Below are 22,645 nucleotides of genomic sequence, written 5' to 3'. Positions count from 1 at the left end.
TAAAAGCAGAGTCCCTGTCATTAAACATCAGAGTTCTTCTTGACCCTCAATACGTAGCCTTGTCTCGTTATTGGAGGGAACTGCTATATCACACTGGGGATTGCTTTGCTCTGCATACTCCCTTGAGCTTTAATCACTTAGCTCTTTTGAGAGCTTGAGCTTGATCCGGTTACGCTCTCCTTGGAGGAGAGGTCTTTCCCACACGGTCCTGAATGCTGGAGGTTCATACAGGGTGGAAGGGAGACGGCGCGGCTCCAGTTAAGCTACAGGGGTTGTGGAGTCTGCGGTGCTTGTGGTCCTCGGCGCAAGCTAGGAAGCGTCAATTAACGGAAGGTGTCCGTTACATACAGCATGGTAGTTAAACGAAGTATACTAAACATAGAAGTAATGCCAACTTGGCAGAAAGTTGGCGTAACGACAAAGCGTCGTTGGAAGGCCAAGATTCCAAAAAGGAAAAAACCTTAGGAGGTCTGGTCAAGCGAATGCCCGTAAAAGTCTACAAACAGAGGGGTGTTTCCCTATCGAGGAATTATCAGCAGGGTTGTGAGCTGCAGAAATAGACCGAAACACATTAAATCGATCTATAGGATTTGCCCTGGTCAAAGAGGGTAGATAGAAAATTTAGAATGGCTGTAAGAGGTGCTGAAAAGGTATCGATATCCCTTTCCAGACACCAGCTGACCCATGTCTTCCATGCAGAGAGGCAAGTGAGTCTAGTGCCTGGGGTCCAGGATTTCCATAGGAGAGCTGTTTCTGGAAGTCCTGAGACATTCCAAGATCCCCTGAAACGGTACAAGCTACAAGCTGGAGCCGTTCTTGAAGAGCAAGCGGATGAAAGTCCCCTGCTGGGTTCCTGAGGATGTCGGGAAATCGGGGTAATAGAAATGGGTAATTCCCAGATCGTTCCAGAAGAGTAGGGAACCAAGTCTGGGCCCTCTACCCCTCTACAATGGAGTTACAATGACTATCGTAACTACTAGAGCTTTGACCCGATAAAGGGTGCTTTGTATTATGGAAAAAGACAGGAACGCATAAGCTCCTGTCTCTAGCCAAGGGTGTAGAAATGCATCGACTGCCCAGGATTGGGGGTCTGGGAGCCAGCTGTAAAAGGCCTCCGGTGGACCTCTCTGAGAATGTTGCGCCCCACCCCAGGAGGCTGGCATCTGATTCCGGAACAAAGTCCAGCTGCGATTTGAATATGGCTTTGCCATTCCATGTTGTGAAGCCACCAGTGAGCTCTATAAGTACTTTGTCCGTTATGCAAATCAATTGGTCGTAGGAGGTGGACCAGTTTAGATATGTTTTGAGCCGCGGCATAGCTCTGTAGTGTAAAGGTCCCAGGTATATAGCCTGGATAGAGGCAGAGAGGAGACCTAGAATATCTGCTAAATCGCGCAGACGAATCCGTGGCGCTGACAGCAATTTCAGAATGTCTCTATTTGATCTTTGCGGAAGGCATTTGTAAAATTGCCTGTATCTAATCTATTAGAAATCAGAGGAACTGAACCGTCTGAGGGGGTTCCAGATCCGATTTCTGAAAATGTATGACAAAACCCAGGTTTCGTAACAAGGCAGTTGTCATGTTCGTATGTCGATGGAGAAGCCATTCTGAGCCATGATCAGGATGTGGTCCAAATATACAATGGAACAAATCTCCTGCGACCGGAGTAATGCCATGACTGGTTTCTCAATTTTGTGAAACACCACGGTGCTGAGCAAAGACTAAAAGGAAGGCATGTGAACTGCCAAATTTCTCCTTGCCATAGAAACTCAAGGAAAGCCCGATGGTTGCGGGCAACAGGAACTGTTAGGTATGCGTCCTTGAGATCGAATCTGGAGAATTAGTCTCCCACACAAAAAAGGTCCCTGAGAAGATGGATGCCCTCCATCTTGAAATGGCGATATCTGACATGCAGATTCAGATCTTTCAGACTGATAATTGGGCAAAGATCTCCTGTCTTTTTGCAGACCACGAATATGTTGCCGAGAAAAGTATGTGGGAAAGGCGATCTTTCGATCACTCCTTTTTCCAGAAGTTTGTTCAACTCCATCTGTAATGCAAGATTGTCTGTTATAGACATCCATAACGGTGTGGGTGGTGTGTCCTGGAAGAGAGTGGAAAGGGAATCTATTCTGAAACCCTTGACTGTGTAGGATCCACTGATCCTGTGAAAGCAATGCCCACTGTTGGAAAAAATGGGTTAGTCAACCTGCTCTAGGTACATTGAACAAAGGAAGGTTTATTACCCGGAGCAGTGTGCCTGCGTAGGGAAGCAGATCCACGTCCCTGGATGGAACCTCTGTTGGTGAACAACTGTCGGTGGTATGGTCGGGGCCTGTAGCCTGTGAAGGCAGCTCTGCTTGTCTCTCGGCCCCTATAGCGACCAGCTCTCACAGGAAAATGCTGTAATTGGGAGCAAAACCCTGCGTAAGGAGGATTGGACTTTGTTTAAGGTAGTAAATGCTGATACATGTTTAGAGAGATCTCAAAATTATCTCCAAATAATAAGCCATTGGCTTCCGGTCTGGTCAAATCCGCTAATTTAGCATCAATTTTGTATAGTGCCGCCTTACGTCTCTCAGTACAAATAGCCACATGGCCATTGCCTAAGAAGCATAAAGCCCTCTGGGCCCATTCCCGCACTGTATGCGGATCGAATTCTCCACTAGTAATATCTTCATCAGCTAAATTAAAATATCTGTATGATAGGACCAGCAATATCTAAGAGCTTTTCTTGAGCTGCCTTGAGACCCTGCTCAATACCCTTGCGAGGATCTTTACCAGATTTAGTGAGGAACGTCACCAACATTAGGTCAAACTGGCGTTAGCGCCACCTTATTCGGGATAGTTGGCTGAGGGCATTCGGCTCTAAGTTTAGCCCTTATTTCCTTTTCTAGAGGCTTGCGCAGGTACATCTTGCAAAAGTTAGTAATGTGGTCAGGCGGGCCCATTCGGCTGAGCGTGGCTGTTTAATGACCCTAGGGTTGAAAAAAAAGGGATGCCAAAGCATCCTGAAGGATGACTGAATTGGGCTCCTTGGTCTTAGTACTAACAGAATCTGGGTCTCTCTTGGTAATAAATGTGTCTTTGACAAATTCTGACGAGGAGTCTCGTAGCACATTCGCCGGGAGCTCCTCGTCGGAACAGTTGAGGTAGTAATCATCCATCATATTTCCCGTATTATATGTAGAACCCTCTAGAGGGTCTAAAGTATTGTGGATAGGGCGAGTTAAAGACAACGTAAGGGACTTGGCCGGGAGCCTTGCCTTTGCCTGCAGATACACTATCCCCTTTCCAAGGGCGTTTGCGCAGGACTTCCTCCTGATCCAAAGGTTGAGAAGCCTGAGTCAGAGAGCAAGTGCACAGTGGGGTTAACTTCAGTAGAAGTTTGATCATGAAAGGCTGTTAGTGCCTTGGGGATAGATTCAGCAATAGTAGAAACGAGCCATGCTCAAAGTTCTTGTGAAATGGTAGGCTCAGTGTTATCAGACATATTTAGTCTTATATGTAAAACTGACAGTAGTAAGATAGAGGAAACTGTGCAATGAATGGGGGTCACCCAAATTAAATAAACGATAATTGTAAGGGCGGCAACACAAATAGTCAGTGGGATTAGCCACTAAAATTACAGTAAGAGGGGTAATCCACTATAATAAAAGCAAGTGGGGTCAACCACATGCAATAAAACAAAATTGATATGTCTGCAATTTTAAATATAAAGAGTTGGGTTACCACTGTTAAATCTGAAGGTGGAATTCACCTGTAATTATTATTATTAAGGAGTTAAGTGGGGGTCACTCACTGTAATATGGTTGTTGGTACACCTAAGCGGAGTAAAGTTAAAGAACAGGTGGGGGTCAACCACAATAAAATTCAGGTTAAATACAAAATAAGTGGGGGTCACCCACAAAAGCCCTCCTTTATTATACAAATAATTTTACAGCAGGTCTGTGTAATATCGAAATCTGTTGATATAAAAACAAAGGGAAAATAAATACCTATAGTAAAATACTAGCACAGTAAATAGTGCTAAAATAAAATAGAAATCGGATCTTACCAAAGCCGATGAGCGAAAGTGCAGCTGAGTACAATTCCGGCCGTTACGCTGAGTACGTGTCCGAAAAGAGCGGGAAAAACCATATCGAGAAAATAGCCACTGTCAATTGAAGAGGTGGGAAAGGAAGCGCGTCGGAAAAACAGACACGAATGGGCGGGAAAGCAGAAAGGGAATGAGTCCACGGTAAAAAAAAAGGGAGTTGAATGAATAAGGTGGGCCGCAGTCTCTTACTCTGAAGAGAGAGTCCACGGTTTAAAATATAAAAAAAAAATAAAAAAAAAAATAAAAAAAAAAAATCGCAGGAATCCCACGCGAAAAACCTGCTGGTTGTCTACAGACGTTCCGGTGGAGATTTTAAAGAGACATTGTGGAAAAAAAAAATAAAAAAATATGCACAAATAAAGGTGAAAGGCAGAAAAAAAAAATTTGACAGAAAGATTGCAGAAGAGCAAAGAAGGGCTGAATTAAACAATGATAGAGACAGACTGACACAAATCTAACTGGAAATGTAATATAGAATGGGTCTAAATAAATATACCAAAATAATCAAATGGTTACATAGTTACATAGTTACATAGCTGAAAAGAGACTTGCGTCCATCAAGTTCAGCCTTCCTCACATATGCTTTTGCTGTTGATCCAAAAGAAGGCAAAAAACCCAGTCTGAAGCGCTTCCAATTTTGCAACAAACTAGGAAAAAATTCCTTCTTGACCCCAAAATAGCAGTCAGATGTCTCCATGGATCAAGCAGCTATTAGCCCACTAATTAGAAATTGTATCCCTGTATGTTATGTTTTTGCAAGTATTTATCCAATTGCAATTTAAACATCTGTATAGACTGACAAAACCACCTCTTCCGGCAACGAATTCCATATCCTTATTGCTCTTACTGTAAAAAAACCTTTTCTTTGCCTTAGAGGAAATCTCCTTTCTTCAAGCCTAAATGTGTGACCTCGTGTCCTATGTATAGCCTTGTTTATGAATAGATTTCCAGATAATGGTTTGTACTGGCCCCGGATATATTTGTATAATGTTATCATATCCCCTCTAAGGCGCCTTTTTTCCCAAACTGAAGAGATTTAATTTTTTTAACCTTTCTTCATAACTAAAATGCTCCATTCCTTTTATCAATTTTGTAGCTCGTCTCTGCACTTTTTTTATTGCCATGATATCCTTCTTTAGAACAGGTGCCCAAAACTGCACAGCATATTCAAGGTGTGGTCTTACCAGCGATTTATAAAGAGGCAAAATTATATTTTCATCTCGAGAATTTATGCCCCTATTTATACATGACAAAACCTTACTGGCCTTAGCAACGGCAGATTGACATTGCATATTGCTACCTAATTTGTTGTCTATAACAATTCCCAAATCCTTCTCGTGTGTGGTTATCCCTAGTTCACTACCATTTAGGGTGTAAATTGCTTGTGCATTCTTAACCCAGAAGTGCATAACTTTGCATTTTTCTACGTTAAATTTAATCTGCTATTTTAGTGCCCAGTCCCCCAATCTATCCAAATCCCTCTGCAGCAAGGCAATATCCTGCTCACATTTTATTACTTTACAAAATGGTGATAGGTAAACTGTTATAATATATGGCAACAAGTATTACTGTATAGCAATATAATTGGAATAGACTCACCTGGGAGGCAAGCAGCAAAAATAGAGGAGTTGGGAGGAGCTTGATGACACTATATGATATTGTTGTACACTCTGATTGGTGAATAATTTTTTACATCATTGTTAACTGATTCTTTGCTGCTGGGAGGTTCAGTAAAGAAAGCAAATATGAAGCCTGTTTCGCCATAAGATTACCTAACTCTGCTGCACTTGAGAGTTGCAGTATCACCACCTTTAAGATGACTGCATGCTAAGAATTGTGTCTAGCAGAGCTGCACATGCGAGCATTAACTAGTTTACATACTTTTAGTTAAAAAAAAAAAGGGAAGGTACTAGCGCTTATATTAAACTTAAAATTATAGATCGTATCTCTGAATATATATAACAGTAGCAGCTAAACACGAAAAAATGCAACTTTTCCAAAAAACACCAATAGATAAAAGATAGGTGTAGCGCTATATAATTTTAAAAAGTTTTTTGAGAATTACCTTAAAACAATAACCATGGTGCTTTTTAATATTACTTCCAAAACCTAAAAAGACAAATAGTACCACATAGTGCAACTCAAATTATTATTATTATTTTTTTTTTTAAATAGTATAGGGTAGTACAGTAAGGAGCAAAGTTCAAAGAGACTAATGCCAACTCAATACTTACAAACACAGAGCCCCTGTGGCTCAATAGTAGCGTATTGTGTAGATTTAAGGCTACACTCCCCCTTTAAATAGATGTCTCATAGAAGCCGGGAACCAAAATAAGTTTGCATACATTTATTGAAGCATATAGTAAAACACACAAATAAAACAAAGAGCAATGTCCATAAAAATACCGGTACGCGTTTCACCACTTGATGTGGCTTCCTAAGCCAGATAAATTTTGTGTAGATCCTTAGTTCCCCGCCTAACTGGACCCAGAGGCCATCCACACCGGCACTAGGTTTTATAGCTCCCTGTTTGTGAGCGTTTCATTTATAAACCTTGCTTCTATACTATTTGTATTTTTAGGTTCTGGAAGTAATATTTAAAAGCACCAAGGTTATTGTTTTAAGGGAATTCTCAAAAAAATTAAAAATAAAAATTAATTATAGCGCTACACCTCTGTATCTTTTATTAGTTTACATACGTTGCCCAGCCTTGAATGGCAAACTATGTAAGTTAGAATAAAAAAAGCTGTGTCTACATAACATATGAATTCAAAGCAACTCTAAAAAGAAACGTATTATAGTCATACTCCCCACATGGTGAAGCTTAATTTACCAGCACACCTTTGTCAATCCAGCAGCTTGAAGTACAATTGTCTGTATATTACCCGACAAGGGGTGCATAAATAAGATGTCATGGAGGAGAATGTTAAGAAACAACACACATTATAAGGAAAAATGGATGTTAGTTTGTACAAGTAGTAAAGAACATGTTGCTAAATGTAAAGCTTTCAAAATCTTCAGAATGCTTATGAAATAGCCATGTTTTTTTCTTAATTCTACTTACTTTCTCAGATCTCTTTGGTCTTCCCATTGTTTCTGTTTTAACAGTTTCTTCATTTGACGCTTTGACATGTTGTCTTGTCTCTTACATGTTTCGCTTTCTTGTACCTCTGCATGACCAGTATCACTTTTTTCTGATTCTTTTTCATTTATGAATTCTACAGTGTTTGGTTGATCAACTGTAACATTGGATGCCATAATGCCCAGTTTGACTCAACTGTGACTTCCATGCAACAGTAGGTAAGAACTAAAATCCAGAAAGAAAAATCAGTATATCTAAGAGAGATAAAGAGAACAAGCATTATTTATTTTAGAAGATAATATGTTATGTCGGACAAGTCCATTATTTCCAACTATGTGAGAATCTACACAGCACCCATTGTCTAAATTTGTATCACAACTATTTGCTCTGTCAAAAGCACTTTCAAATTTGCTGAAACACCATCAAATACAAACGCTGAGAATATGAGAACTCTTAGAATGGGTAAAAGCTTAGAGAAACTCTGCAAACTTGCCCTTCAGTTAGTCCCTGCTCAGGTGTCCAAAATGTTTTTGCTCACGTATGCCATAACATATACCATTTGCACATGAGACTGAACTGCTCATAAAGGCAGTCCAGATCCGAAATGCCAGCAAGCTTACCCTGCAAAAGAGATTAAGTAACCCCGGACGATTGTTTTGGCCTAAATTGGGCCTTGTCAGGGAAGTGTAGCGGATACCCTCCTAGGCACAGTGAGCATTGAGGCAATGTCTGGATTACCCCTTTTCTACAAATAGTGCCAAAGTAAATGCAATGCAAAAACAGACAAAAGCTTAGAGAAATATAATACTACACAAAAAAACACATGTATAACAGGTATCAGAATAGATATTAAAGAATTGGAAATGTTAAAACATCTCTATCCAATATGCAAACTATAATTGCAGATAAAGTCAAAATAGGAAAAAAAAAAAAAAAAAAAAAAAAAAGCAGTATTGATCAAAAAATGATATAACCACTAATTCAGAGCAACAGATACCTGTATATACTGATAAAAAGATACATACCAAGAACAACAGGAAATATGAGACGAGGGTACAGACATCAAATACAAAAAATAGCCCCAACGTTTCGGCAAATCCGCCTTTATCAAGGGAGATGCATGGAGAAGTTGAATGTAGGTGCTGTACACAGAGCAGCACTGGACTAGGATTTACCTCTAGCAGCAGTCTGAGTGACTGTCACTAGAGGAGATAGTAGTGTTATGTAGGGATTAATGGGAAAACTTCAGCAATTCAACATGAAATGTATAATGACAGGCCAATTCACTTTTGAATCTGGGCAGATCTCAGATATGTGTATTGAGAGAATAAATATTTCAATATTTACAATTAAAAATATTGCAAACAGTTTTACAAGCTCAAGTTGTATGCATTTACTCAATGTAATATTTGGCTTGATGTTCATATGAATTATACTGCCATGAAGTGCACTCTTGTTCAATCTGGTTTGATTCCATCTATATTGTCCCAATATTCCAATCAATAAACGTGCCATTGTTTTAAAATGTATTTATAACGGGCACTTTACAAGTCAAAGGCTTGCAACACAAGAATACTGCAGTCAATCATTTCACAACATTAACTCCTATCAGTATACTGCAGTGGCTACACATATTTACATAGCTTAAAATCTAAATAAACTTATTTTTATGTTCTTGCGGACAAGCCAATCAAGCATCATCACCTTGTCATATAATCCATGTTAGTATGGCTTATAGTCATACTGTTATCTGAATATTTAGGAAAATTGAATTAACATTCGCTAATGTGTACACGTGCTGGCCCAAATTTCTTTATATTAATATCTATAGAAACTGTCAGAGTAAAAAAAAAAATAAAGCTCATTTATATAGACCACAGAAGTCTGTAATTGTTAGAATGTCACATTATTAAGAGAACGCACTTAACAAGATTAAACCAGATCTGCAAGTAACAAAGTCACACACAAAATACATCAGGAAGTCAGAAAATATTATTCAAACTCATCGAAACATTGAAATAGCATTTACACAAACTTCTTAAAATGTTGCTGTTTTCATGCATCATGTACAAAGCACGGACATATTAGCTTGCTTACTTCCTACCTACATGGACTTCAGCCCACGTGTTTCAGGGACTCACGGCTCGTCCGGCGCAATGAATGACGTATTTCTGATAGCATGACTCCGGCCGCCATCATTGAGACGGGCAAAGTGCTATATGAATTATATGAGTCGATGTTGTTCAGTGCTTGTCAAAGTTGTGTAAAGGAGTTTCACAATAAAGTATCAACATACATCGTCTCTAGTTCAATGGGACTCACATAAAAATCACAATTGTAGTTTAAACTAGCTATAAGGAGCATTTAAACGGAGAGTATACAGCTCTGTCTTATATGGAAACACTAACTCCGTGCCCAGTCTGTAGCATGCCAACAGCCGCTTGTTAAACTGAACAGAGACTTTATAACAGAAAACTTGTGAGTCAAAACTTGTACATAGTTTCCACTTTACACTCATATTGGCACTGATATATATTTGTATTTATATATTCAAACACATGCACCTCAGGGATTCCATCACTAATCTCACTAATTTCCAAAGTGAAGCAAATTTAAATTTTAAAAGGACCAATCTAAGCATTTCCCCCATTGTAAATTATCCTCTTATTATTTAAGACTGATTACCTGGGGTCCGCCAGCCAACGGGTGTAGCTCTACGCCTCCACTACTTCTTACAGAAGCTTCCGTTATCTCTCCTGTGCTAAGGTGTGGCAGGGAGCTGTGAACAGTAGACCCCAGGTAAATACCTCTTCATAGTCCCAAGTTTGGTGGGATCATCCTGAGTTTAAGGTCCTGTACCGCCGTTCCAGGTTGACACACATCTGTCCCGCCAAATATTATTTTATCTAAACAAAAAAAACCATAAAACAAATTTTTTGGTTTTCTACTTTCTTGAATACATCTTTCCCCTAGCTCCACCACTTGAACCCACAGTTCACAAAGCCAGCCATATCAAATTACGAACTATATTTTATTATACATAATAAAACCTTTATAATTTATTTAATGAAATTAAATTACTCTTAAATCGGTGCAGTCTGTGCAGTGCACACTGGACCTTAAAAGAGCCCCTACCCCCCCCCTTTTTTTTTCTTACTTCTCCCATTCTATCTCTCTTTCTTGCAGCCCTCTCTTGCCTATTGTCTTCTTAGTGGAATGGTTACAACTAGAACCAATTTCACTCTATGCTTTATCAATGCTAGGGTCTCAAATCCCAGATAAAAGAGCGAGAGCTCTGGTCGTTGGGGGTATCCATAGCTTTTTTCCAGGAATCCAACTTTATTTCAGACAGACCTTCTCGGTTCTCTAACAAATACTTCCCTACAAGTTTTTTTGCGCATAACCCGGTAGCCAAAATGAAGGTGGTTGCGATAGTGTTCGTAGTGGACATCCCATTCTAGAGGTGCCAGAGATGGTGGACACAGATGGCAGGTACCTTTTTCTGAAGAGGACAATCAATGACATTCAATATACCTTTGCCAACCTATACCTCCTGAATAAGGGCAAGAAGCTGTTCCTGGCTGACGCTTAGGACTCGTGGGGGGAGATTTCAATGTCCCTCTGAACCCGTTGGACCTTGCACCTCCCCGCACATGTCATTCGTAATATACGCTCTTTGCTACACGAATACAAGCTCCCTGACTGCTGGCGCACACTTAATCATGCAAGAAAAGATTACACATTCTACTAGTCACCTTATAAGGCGTACTCGCGCATAGACTACTTCTTACAACACATCTGGATGACTTACAAGCTGCATTGATCGCGCCGAAGCAGACCTTCGGAATCACCTCACTCAATTCTACTCTGTGAACTACACCCCTGAAAGCACCCAGGATAAGGTGTGGTTGTAGCGCACAAATGCGCAATCAGAGGGGTACTTATCAAACATGGCACCCAAAGGAAAAAACTGTATGCACAGGAGATCAAGGACCTCCTAGCTCAGCTGAATGCTAAAACATCTGCACAACTCAAGGAGACAATTTCCTTGGAAGAACTTTCCCTGGCTCTGAACTGATCTAAAACAGGTAAAAGCCACAGATGGTCTGTCAAATACTACAAAACCTTTTTCAACATCTTGTCTCCTGTCATGGGTTTGGGGTGAATGGGCTCAGTATGCAGAGATTTGGACAGATATAGTCTTAAAATCTAAGGTCTTTATTGTAAAGCTAATAAGTATAATGAAAAAGTCCCAATGTAAAATAGAAGCGGAAAATAAGACAATATCTTCATAGGAAATAAAAGGAAATAACCTCAGTTCGCACTAACCCAGAGATGACTGGTGTCATGCAGATGATCTACTATTTTCCATCTCAAAATCTAAAATCTCGCTGAGGGTTATCATTCAGGAATTCGAACAATACAAAGCAATATCCAATCTAAAGATCTACTTCACCAAATCTGAGATTCTCAATGTAGGGTGTCAGTCCATAGTTACAAAGCTAAAGAACACATTCCCTGTCCAGTGGTGCTGAGATCCCTCTGACCTCACACGAAAAATCCTTCATACAAACATCCGACCATTTCGGCTACGATGTCGGGTTTAGAGAAAAACGGCAAACATATGGAGTATCTCACTCGCTGTCTCTCGGATGTACCCTATATTGAACAACCAGTCCTTCCCACAAATAATGTCCTCCTTGGGTTTTCCATTCCCATGTTGATTGAAAGACATTTAAAAGAACGGAACCATTCTACCCTTGTTAGAAGTGACACCACCGCAGCCTCCTAATCTGCTACACCAACTTTTACACCATCAGATAGTTCACTTTGTTACTCACATTCCAAACCTGGTTACTGCAAATAGGCAACTGACGTCAATTGAAGCGCTATACACGCCATCGTCCCCTCCACCACACTCTCAATCTTACACAGGATGCAAATAGCACCACAGGAAGACCATTCCCTCCCATACTTCACCAGATGCTGGGAAAGAGATCTGTGACATACCATGACTAAAGAACAATGGACGGAGACATTCTCACACACAAGTCCTCCAACACCAAATAGCAGGAATCAGGATATAAGCGGATATCCCACTGGTACAAAACAGCAGGGAGACTTACTACCCCCTTGTCCCAGAGTGTTTTTGGAGATGCTTGAAGGAACTGGGTTCATTATTTCACATTTGGTGGTCGTGTCCACTCATATGGCCTTTTGGAGAGATGTACACCAAATCACTGACACTCCACTAAACTGTTCGCTGGCCTATATCTAGTTCATCTTATTCCCCCCCCCCAAAAAAAAAAGGATTTTGTAATCCTAACCCTGATAAATGCTGTCCGCAGTCTGATTCCATGCTTCTGGAGGCAAAGGCAGTACAACAATTAGAGATTGGATTGAGATCAGAGTAATAGAGGAGATGATACACTTGGGAATGGATAGGGCACCGAAGTGCACACAGATCTGGTTTTGTTGGAACCAATGGGTATTCAGTGGGATGGGTTATCATTAAAACCTCCTGGGTACCATAGTGAATGGATCCTCGGGAGGGTCTTGCCATAACCGTTTCTGCCATCTGGGAGCACTTAGCGTGAAATGGCCTGAACATGGTAGACCACCTCCTTCCCCCTTCTGAAACCTCAGGGGGAGGGGAGGAGAGGCGGGGTGCAGTTCCCGGTCCCTCACTTTCTAACTGCCCAATACCCCCATTTAGTTTTTTCCTTACCCCTTTTCCCTCCTATCCCCAGCAACTTGCAGCATGGTTGCAAAGCACAGCATTAACACAGGGATTGTCAGGGTTAGGCATATCCAAAGCCCCTTACACCTACCCTTCTGTTACCTGAGACTCAGTTCTGCCACCAAGTCCTACATAAGGTTTCAATTGTTTTCTTGGTTCTTGAATGTATACACTTGCTTGGAATTCATGTCTCATGCTCGATTTCTACTTGCCTAAAGTTTATTGTTGCATGTCCATACTCCGTTTGCGATTATATGAGTTGTATTATCACTAATTCAAAAGTCCCTATTCAGTCATTGATTTGAGGGAAATTTCTTTGAGCGAATTATACTTTGTAGCATTTCAGTATTTTAGTTAGCTTCTATTTACAGCAACGGGGCATATGGCATTTATTACGATGTAACCCTGCATTTAGATACCACTTGGTTTATATATATATATTTTTGCGTGGTTGTATTTTGGCATGATCAGGTTCTACACTATATATATTCTGGAGTGCATTCATACATTGCATCTATTCAGCACTGCAGTTAATTTATATTCAGAGTAAGATATCTGGTATTTATCTGGTCATCATTATAGATTCGTTAGTGGAGGGATCGGGAGCCGTGAACCCACAGTCCCATTTAAGTGGCATTGTTCACACAGATATAATCATCTTGATAAAATTGGGGAAATAAAACACGTAGATAGTAACTGACAGATTTGATGTTTAAAATAATGAAGGCACTTTTTTCTGAATTATGGTCGCCCTTTTCCTCTGTTTACTGGAATTTTAATAGACTTGAGGAATATATAAACAACATGCATTTTAACATTTTAGATATCCCTGTCCAATGTCAACCTCTCATTGGAACTTAAATGAACCTAAATGAAAGCCTCTTAATCTTTAAAGACTCTGGTTCATGTTCACGCTACATCCTCTAACCCTTTGTTTATTTTAAAGGAACACTATAGTCACTAGAACAACTTTAGCTTAATTAAGTAGTTTTAATGTATATAGATCATGCCTCTCGGGTTTCACCAGGGCCGTCTTTAATATTGATTGGACCCTGGGCAAAGCATTTGCTTGGGCCCCCTGGTACCCTCTCGCCAGGTGTGCAATCCCGTCCTCCACCCCAACGCAGTGGCAGTCCTAATGTAGAGAGGTGCAAGAATTTTTTTGAGCCTCCCTATCGCACGGGTGATTAAAAGGTAGTTCCCCATCTGTCGTGCAACTCCAGCAATGCATTGACAGCTGGGGCTCTACCATTTACCCATGTTTGAAGGTTTGTATTTAGCACTAAGCGGTTTTTATGTGTTTGAATGTAAACAGGTTTTTGTATGGAATGTATGTGGTGTTGGCGTACTTGCATGCATGTATTTATGTGTAGTGTTGGTTTTTGAATGCAGGGGTGTGTTTACATATAATTTTGGTGTGTGTTTGTACGTAGTGTTGGAGTTTGAATGCCGGGGTGCATTTGTATGTAGTGTTTGTATATGTGCATACATCTCCGCATTCACACACTCACACACATAGATATTTATACACACACACACACACACTGAAAAACATGCAGACACACCGATATACACACTGGCACACATGTAGATATACAGACACATATACACACATGCAGATACACAGACACACACACAGATACACCGAAACACACAAAGACAGCATACAGATACACACTGATACACATACAGACACACAGATATACAGACACATATAGACAGACAAACTGACACATACATACTGACATATGGATACCGACACATACACTGACAGACATGCTGACACACACACAGACACATACTGAGACATACTGACATACATTCACAGACACACACACAGACAGACATAGTGGCACACACACACAGACATACTAATACCCAGGCAGACATACTGGCACACTGACACACACACACAGACAGACCTACTGACAGACACACACACACAGACCTACTGACAGGCACACAGACAAACTGACACACATACACATACCTACTGACACACACACAGACCTATTGACAGACACAAACACATACCTAGTGACAGACACACACACATACCTAGTGACAGACAGAAACACAGACCTAGTGACAGACAGAAACACAGACCTAGTGACAGACAAGACACACACACACACACACACCTATTGACAGACACAAACACAGACCTAGTGACAGACAGACTGACACACACAGTCCTACTGACAGACATAAACACACACATACTGATGGGCAAACTGTAAATACACATGGGCAAACTGTAAAGCCCCCCTCCAGTTTCCTACCTTCCCTGGGGTTCAGTGTGCTGCCTTGGGTGGTTGGGAGTTGGGGACTGGCTCTCTTTGCTCAGTCCCCCTCCTCGCTGCCTCCTGGCTCAGCCTCCCTCCCGCGCGGGTCATCATCTCTGAGGGAGGAAGTGACTCCCGGACGTCACTTCCTCCCAGGCTGCCGTAAAGCAGGAGGCCCGGTCGTGCTGTTAAACGGCCACAGCATCCGACCGGGCCCGTGCTGAAAAGTGCTCACCGGGTGGCCCTAAGTGTATTGGCCACCCGGTGAGCACCCTTAGAGTATGGGCCCCGGTGCAGCCGCAATACAAGCACCGCGGGCCCATGGGTAGGGAGGGAATTTTTCTTATGCAGGCTATGGGCGGCGGGGCCACGGGGCAGCTGCTTTGGGCCCCCCAGGACTAACTGGGCCCGGGGCAGCTGCCCCGTTTGCCCCGCGTTAAAGACGGCCCTGGGTTTCACTGCTCAATTCACTGCCATTTAGGAGTTAAATCACTTTGTTTCTGTTTATGCAGCCCTTGTCACACCTCCCCTGGCTCTAATTGACAGCCTGCATGAAAAAAAAATAGTTTCCCTTTCATTCAGATGTAATTTACCTTAAACAATTGTATCTCTTTCTCTATAAATGGAACTGTAATCACATACACGAGACACTTGCAGGGTCTAGCAAGCTATTAATATAGCAGGGGATAAGAAAATCTAAATTAAACAGAACTTGCAATAAAGGAAGGATAAACTTTAGATGACCCTTTACAGGACGTGGTTAGGAAGGCTGTGCAATTCACATGCAGGGAGGTGTGACTAGGGTTCTTTAACAGAGTGATTTAACTCCTAAATGGCAGATAATTGAGCATTGAGACTGCAGGGACATTATCTTTACACCAAAACTGCTTAATTAAGCTAAAGTTGTTTTGGTGAGTTTTATATTTACTCCAGTTTGCATAATTTGTATGAAGAGTTTTATATTAAAAAGTCTCTACATAACTGGGAAGTGCATTGCTATACATATTAAGAATGACTGCACAACCTAATAATATTCACTAGGGCCAGGGATAGGAAACCTTCAGCACTCCAGATGTTGTGGACTACATCCCCCATAATGCTCTTACATTCTTAATGCTGGCAAAGCATTATGGGAGGTGTAGTTCAAAATATCTGGAGTGCCAAAGGTTGCCTATGACTGCACTAGGCAATAACAACTGAAAACATAGCATTTCTTTCTTTCTGTCCAAGACCTGAATGCAGAAACTACAGATACAGTCATTCCTGAACGCAGCCAGTAGATGGACACACAATGCAAAGAATGTTGTATAAGTGGTCAAAATCGAATTTATTGTAGGCAAAAAAACAAGTTCGACAACAATAGGAAGGGAATATAATCTCGTAGATATGCTCTTCTTTTAGCCCATAGAGTATCCTAAACTCTTTGAATAACTAGGTTACAGTGTTATTATTTTATTTATTTATTTTTACTAAAGTGAGAATTCAAAGTGAATTTCGAATTTAGGCTTCAGTAGCTCAACTGATTAGTTTTCCCAGTTCATCTATTTCGACCTTAACCCTGTAAGGACAGAGTCAATTGTCCAACTTCTGAAGCAATGTGTGCTATATGTTTGTTCCACTGTAACTTACGGGTTTCTTTTTATGTGTATCCACACAAATTGTATATTGTTTTTTAAAGCACCAGAAAGGGTTTTCTTTTAATATCCTGTATGTATACCTAACAAAACATTATGTATAAATAACTTGTTAAAAATAGGGAAAATTTGCTTATAATACTTTTTAGGCATCAAGTGCAGCTGAAGAAAAATAACTCAAAATAGCTTCACATATAATATTAATCGTTAAATATCTCATATGTCTAGGATTTAAATAATTGATTGTCGTTAACGCTAAGCCTATACCAAACCCCCAATCTAACCTTGTAACAACCTTACCCATAACACTATGTGTACACCAACTCTAACCGTATACCTTCTCTAAACTGACACCTAACCTGAACTCTACACTGTCGTTACCGCTAACCCATTAACAGCATTAACCCTAACCCATATAATTTCCTTGCTAAAACAGTAGAGAGGGGTCTCTGGACCACATCTACTTGATGATTGTAGCAGAAGATAGGGATCTTCTTCTCATGGTACAGCTCCGGCATGTTGTACCTGCTGATTACACTGTAATTGGTGATGGGTAACTAGTAAAAGACAGGACCAGTCAAAGTTGGCACAGAGCAGGCAGGGATATCATGGGTGTCTCCTTCATACGTGGGGAAAGGATCCCATCACCGTGGCTGAATTCCTCATTCATGAAAACTTAAGTACTATTTAAATGGCTGTATGCAGCACTCACTATAAGTCCTGCGTATTGCTTATCTGCCAGTCTGGGGCCACTAAGTGGGCAGCAGAGCCACAGTTATTAACCCCTTAACGCCGTTACGGCGTTCTATGCCGTCCCGCAGTAAAAGGGCTTTAAAGCCGTTGCGGCGGCATAGAACGCCGTAACGGCTTTCTATCCCTAGAGGTAAGATTTACTTACCTCCGCCGCGATCCTCTTCTGGAGGGCTGCCTGACAGCCCAGGCAGCCCTCCCCTGGCAAATGAGGCCCCCGGGGCCATGTGATCATTCTCAAAGAGAGCCCCCTATAGCTGGTTGTGGATCTGCCAGCAGGGGGACTGTCTGAAATGTCAGACAGTCCCCCTGCTGGTGGGAAGTATAAAAAAAAATCATTAGACATGTTTTAAAATAAAATAGAAATGTATTTATATAAATATATATATATATATATATATACATATTATATATATATACATAACGTCATACAAAGTGTATTTTAATATTAATATAAGTACATATATTAGTATTAAAATACACTTAGAATGACGTTACATATATATAATATGTGTATATATTATATATATATATATATATAATAGATATATACACATATTATATATATATATATATATATATATATATATATATACATATAATTACAATAATAAATAAAATAAAATAAATAAATAAAATATTGAAACAAAATTTTATATAAATTATATATTCATATGTAATTTCATTCTAACTGTATTTTGTTATTTATATATATATATAAAGCGAATTGAAGGAATTACAGGTGGACTTTATCCTAGATGGAATTAGACTTATCCTCTGTAACAATTATTTTTGGTTTGATCACAAGTTTTTTTTGCAGCTTAAGGGGACGGCGATGGGGACCAGGTTCGCGCCCAGCTACGCCAATTTATTTATGGCGCATTGGGAGAACCCGTTCCTAACGGAGGAAGGTAGCTGGGCGCGTAACCTGGTCCTTTATCGTCGTTTTATAGATGACATCTTTTTTATTTGGCGCGGTGATGCAGAATCACTGCAGCCATTCCTAGAATTCTTAAACCTTCAACATCCAGACATTAAATTGACAAGTGAGTACAGTACATCCAATATCAACTTCCTGGACTTAAATATCTATGTGGACAATGAAGCCATTAAAACCAAGACTTTCTTTAAGAAGGTCGACGTAAATGGGTACATAGAAATGTCCAGCTGTCACTATGAATCCTGGCTACGAAGTATCCCTAAGGGCCAGTTTCTTAGGCTGTTCAGGAATTGTAGTGACACTGAAGTGTTTGAGGAACAGGCAGTCTGCCTGAGAGACAGGTTTGTAGAGAAGAAATATGACGCCAAGGAATTGGATAGTTGTATTAATTCTATTAAAAAGATGGACCGAAATGAGACTCTGAAGAAAAAGATGTCTAGGGAGGGGAGGAAGGGTACAGACCAAGTACCAATTATTTTAAATTATAGTGAAGATGCCAAGCAAATTAAGCATATTATCAACAAACATTGGCGGATCCTAAAATCAGATCCGAATCTGAAGGAAATTGTTGGTGACAAGCCACGTATTATCTATAGAGGGGCTAAAAACCTAAAGCAACATCTAACTACAAGCTTCATTAGGGACAAAGGGGAAGGAAAAAACCTCTTTGGACTGGAAAAAGGTTTCTATCCATGCAAGTCCTGCTCAGCTTGTAAGAAAACAATATTTAGCAAACAAAAACAGACAGAATTTACTTCCCACTCTACTAATCGAATATTCAAAATCCATCAGGTTTTAACATGCAACTCCACTAATGTCATATACCTCCTCTGGTGCCCATGTGGTCTGCAATACATTGGGATGACCACCAGAGCATTTAAAACCAGGGTTGCGGAACATGTGGGCAATATCCAGAGGGGGTATATGAAACATAGTGTATCAGCACACTTCACTGAGAAACATGGCGGTGATTCTTCATTACTGTCATATACTGTCATCTTCAAGAAATTTAAAAATTGGAGGGGTGATAACAATGTCAAAGAGCTAGCAAAGATAGAGGGCAAGTGGATTTTTGATGTTAATACCCTATCCCCAAAGGGGTTAAATTTAGATTTTGAGTTTATACATTTTTTATAAAATTCATACATACATATTTTTTATATATATTTTTTTAGAATTTATTTAATCTTTTTTATTTGAATTATTAGGTTTAGAAGGCTATACTGGCTTTCTGTTTAATTGCTATCTAAATGTAAAGTCTCTGAGGTCATACATAGCATTGTTCAATATATGTAATTAAATAGCTCTTCTAAGAATACATTGCTCTACTGTTAAAACACAAAGAGATTGATGTCAGCTAATATAATATCTGCAATGTGAAAGCCATTTATAGATCATCGTTTTAATTTTTATTTTTCTCATTTTGTTATGATATCCTGCAAATATGGAGGTCAAGGTTGCTATGGGGACTCAAGTATAACAATTACGAGCAACCAATATCTTGAACGCCGCGTTTCAGCGTGCGTTCCAGCCGGCCGAAAAACCGGAAGTGACGTCACCCGCGAAACCGGAAGTGACGCGACGCCGGTACGAAATTGAATCCAGGTGAATGGGACAGATAGGACTTATAAAAGAAGACCCAACAGAACATGAAGACAAGCACTGGAGGAAGGCTGTTAGCCGAAACGCGTCTGCTTCAATCTACTGCATATTTACATTTGTTATTTTATGTGTATTTTTGACACTCTGGGCTGCTAAAAGATAGGGGTAAGTGGAACTCCAATTTTGTTATATATACTATTGTCTGTTTTGGGTTCCACCCCCATAGTGCCCATTAGTGCCTATACCTTTTTAAAAAATTTTATACAATAAATATATTTTGCATCCAAATTCTGGAGTCGCATCTATCTGGATCACCTGGATCGTTAGCCAGTACTGGCACCCCTGAGCCTGTTTTACAGAGCCTGGTACGGCTCTGGAGAATGTGAGTGAGAGTCACACACTTACCTACTACACATTTTTTATTATACAGTTTACACTATGTTGTTGTTTTTTATTGTTTTTCTATTTTAGTTTATACCCAAGTCCAGCTCCACGCTGTTTGCAATACAGTCCAGTCCCATATTGGTCCTATATTGGTAATATTACAAATTTTTGCTGTGATCACATTGGGGAGGTGTATATACTGGTAAATGTTTCTTTTTGTATTTTGTTATTATTATATATATATTGGTAACAAAATACATTTAGAATGACATTCTATATATATATATATCTATATATAAAATGCAAATAACCGCATATATACATATATATATATATATATATATATAAATACATATAATTACCGTACATAAAAGATTACATTAGTATACACGTAGAATTTAAATACCTATAAATGCATATATATTAAAATTCTACGTGTATATTTAAGTAATCTTTTAACATAATTATGTGATTTGATTAATTAAAATTTGATTGACATGCCTGACAACACAGGGAGAAAGTGCAGAGAATTTAATTCGCAAGCACTATATTTGACCCTGTAACTCTCCAAGACACCATAAAACCTGTACATAGGGGGTACTGTTTTACTCGGGAGACTTCGCTGTTTCAAACTGGTAAATTGTATTACAACGATGATATTTTAAGTAAAAGTGACGTTTTTTGCATTTTTTACAAAACGAACGGCACTTTTATGGACGATATTATTGTTGTAATATGTTTTACTGTTTTAAACCACTAATATTTGTGTTTAGTGAAGTCTCCTGAGAATAACAGTACCCCCCATGTGCAGGTTTTATGGTGTTTTGGAAAGTTAGAGAGTCACATATAAGGCTTGCATTTCAATTTTTGACATTGAAATTTGTCAGATTGGTTATGTTGCCTTTGAGAGCGTATGGAAGCCCAAGAATGAGAATTACCCCCATGATGGCATACCATTTGCAAAAGTAGACAACCCAAGGTCTTGCAAGTGGGGTATGTCCAGTCTTTTTTAGTAGCCACTTAGTCACAAACACTGGCCAAATATGAACGCTAACTTTGGCCAGTGTTTGTGACTAAGTGGCTACTAAAAAAGACTAAACATACCCCACTTTCAATACCTTGGGTTGTCTACTTTTTCAAATGGTATGCCATCATAGGGGTAATTCTCATTCCTGGGCTACCACACCGTCTCAAAGGTAACATTACTAATCTGGCAAATTTCAATTTGAAAATGGAACGTTCTATATTTGACCCTGTAACTTTCCAAAACACCATAAATGGGGGCTACTATTGTACTCGCTGATTACAAATATGTACATTATTTTGTAGTAAAACCTAACAGTATTATGACATTCACAGCTAAAATGTCAGACAGAAATACAATTTTTTTTAAAAAAATCTTATTTTCTCACATTTTTTTAAATTTCATTCATAATAAATTATGTTCCATATATGAAGAGTTAACCCCTTAAGACCGCAGGACGTACCATGCCGTCCTCATTTGGGCGGCTCTAAACGCCGCAGGACGGCATGGTACGTCCTGGGCGGTCTTACCCCCCACGTGGCCGGCGGAACATGGCCGCTGCAGATCGCGGTCGGGGGGCATGCCTGGCCCCCCAGGCAGCCCCCCTGTGCCTGGGGACCGCGGTCTGCAGCTTCCGATCGCAGTGACAGGCTGTCACTGCGATCGGTATTTACCATGTGTCAGCCGATTTTAAATCGGCTGACACATGGAGCCGGCCGCATTTTCACTCTGCAGATCGCGGTCGGGGGACATGCCTGGCCCCCCAGGCAGTCCCCCTGCGGTCAGTGACCGCGATCTGCAGAGTATGATCGCAGGGAGAGGCTGTCTCTGCGATCTGAATGCAGAGACAGCCTCTCCCTGCGATCTGATCGCAGTGACAGCCTGTCACTGCGATCAGAGTTACTATGTGTCAGCCTATTGGCTGACCCATAGTAACTGCAGGCAGGATCCCCCTGCAGATCGTGGTGGGGGGCATGCCTGGCCACCCAGGCACTCCCCCTGTGGCCAATTACCGCGATCTGCAGGAGGTGATCACAGTGACAGCCAGTCACTGTGATCACTGATCCTGTGTGTCAGCCAGTGATGTAAAATCACTGGCTGACA

General features: G+C 40.3%; 1 protein-coding gene across 7 annotated transcripts in view; it reads right to left on the bottom strand.

Moving 5' to 3' along the window:
• The window catches only part of TRMT10A (tRNA methyltransferase 10A), a 158,528-nt gene that overhangs the window by 8,366 nt on the left and 127,517 nt on the right, over window positions 1-22,645 (bottom strand). Inside the window, exons 1-2 of one of the 7 annotated variants that reach the window (XM_063458595.1) lie at window positions 9,291-9,310; window positions 7,165-7,436 (exon numbers count right to left, since the gene is read on the bottom strand). In XM_063458595.1, the coding sequence (XP_063314665.1) occupies window positions 7,165-7,358 (194 nt within the window). In that variant the 5' untranslated portion in view covers window positions 7,359-7,436; window positions 9,291-9,310. The other 6 variants (XM_063458598.1, XM_063458597.1, XM_063458596.1 and 3 more) reach the window with 6 other exon arrangements.

This window comes from Pelobates fuscus, chromosome 6 (assembly GCF_036172605.1).
Source record: "Pelobates fuscus isolate aPelFus1 chromosome 6, aPelFus1.pri, whole genome shotgun sequence".
Classification (NCBI taxonomy): Eukaryota; Metazoa; Chordata; class Amphibia; order Anura; family Pelobatidae; genus Pelobates; species Pelobates fuscus.
The sequence above is the reverse complement of the archived record's forward strand: the minus strand, read 5'-3'. Positions and strand labels throughout refer to the sequence as shown.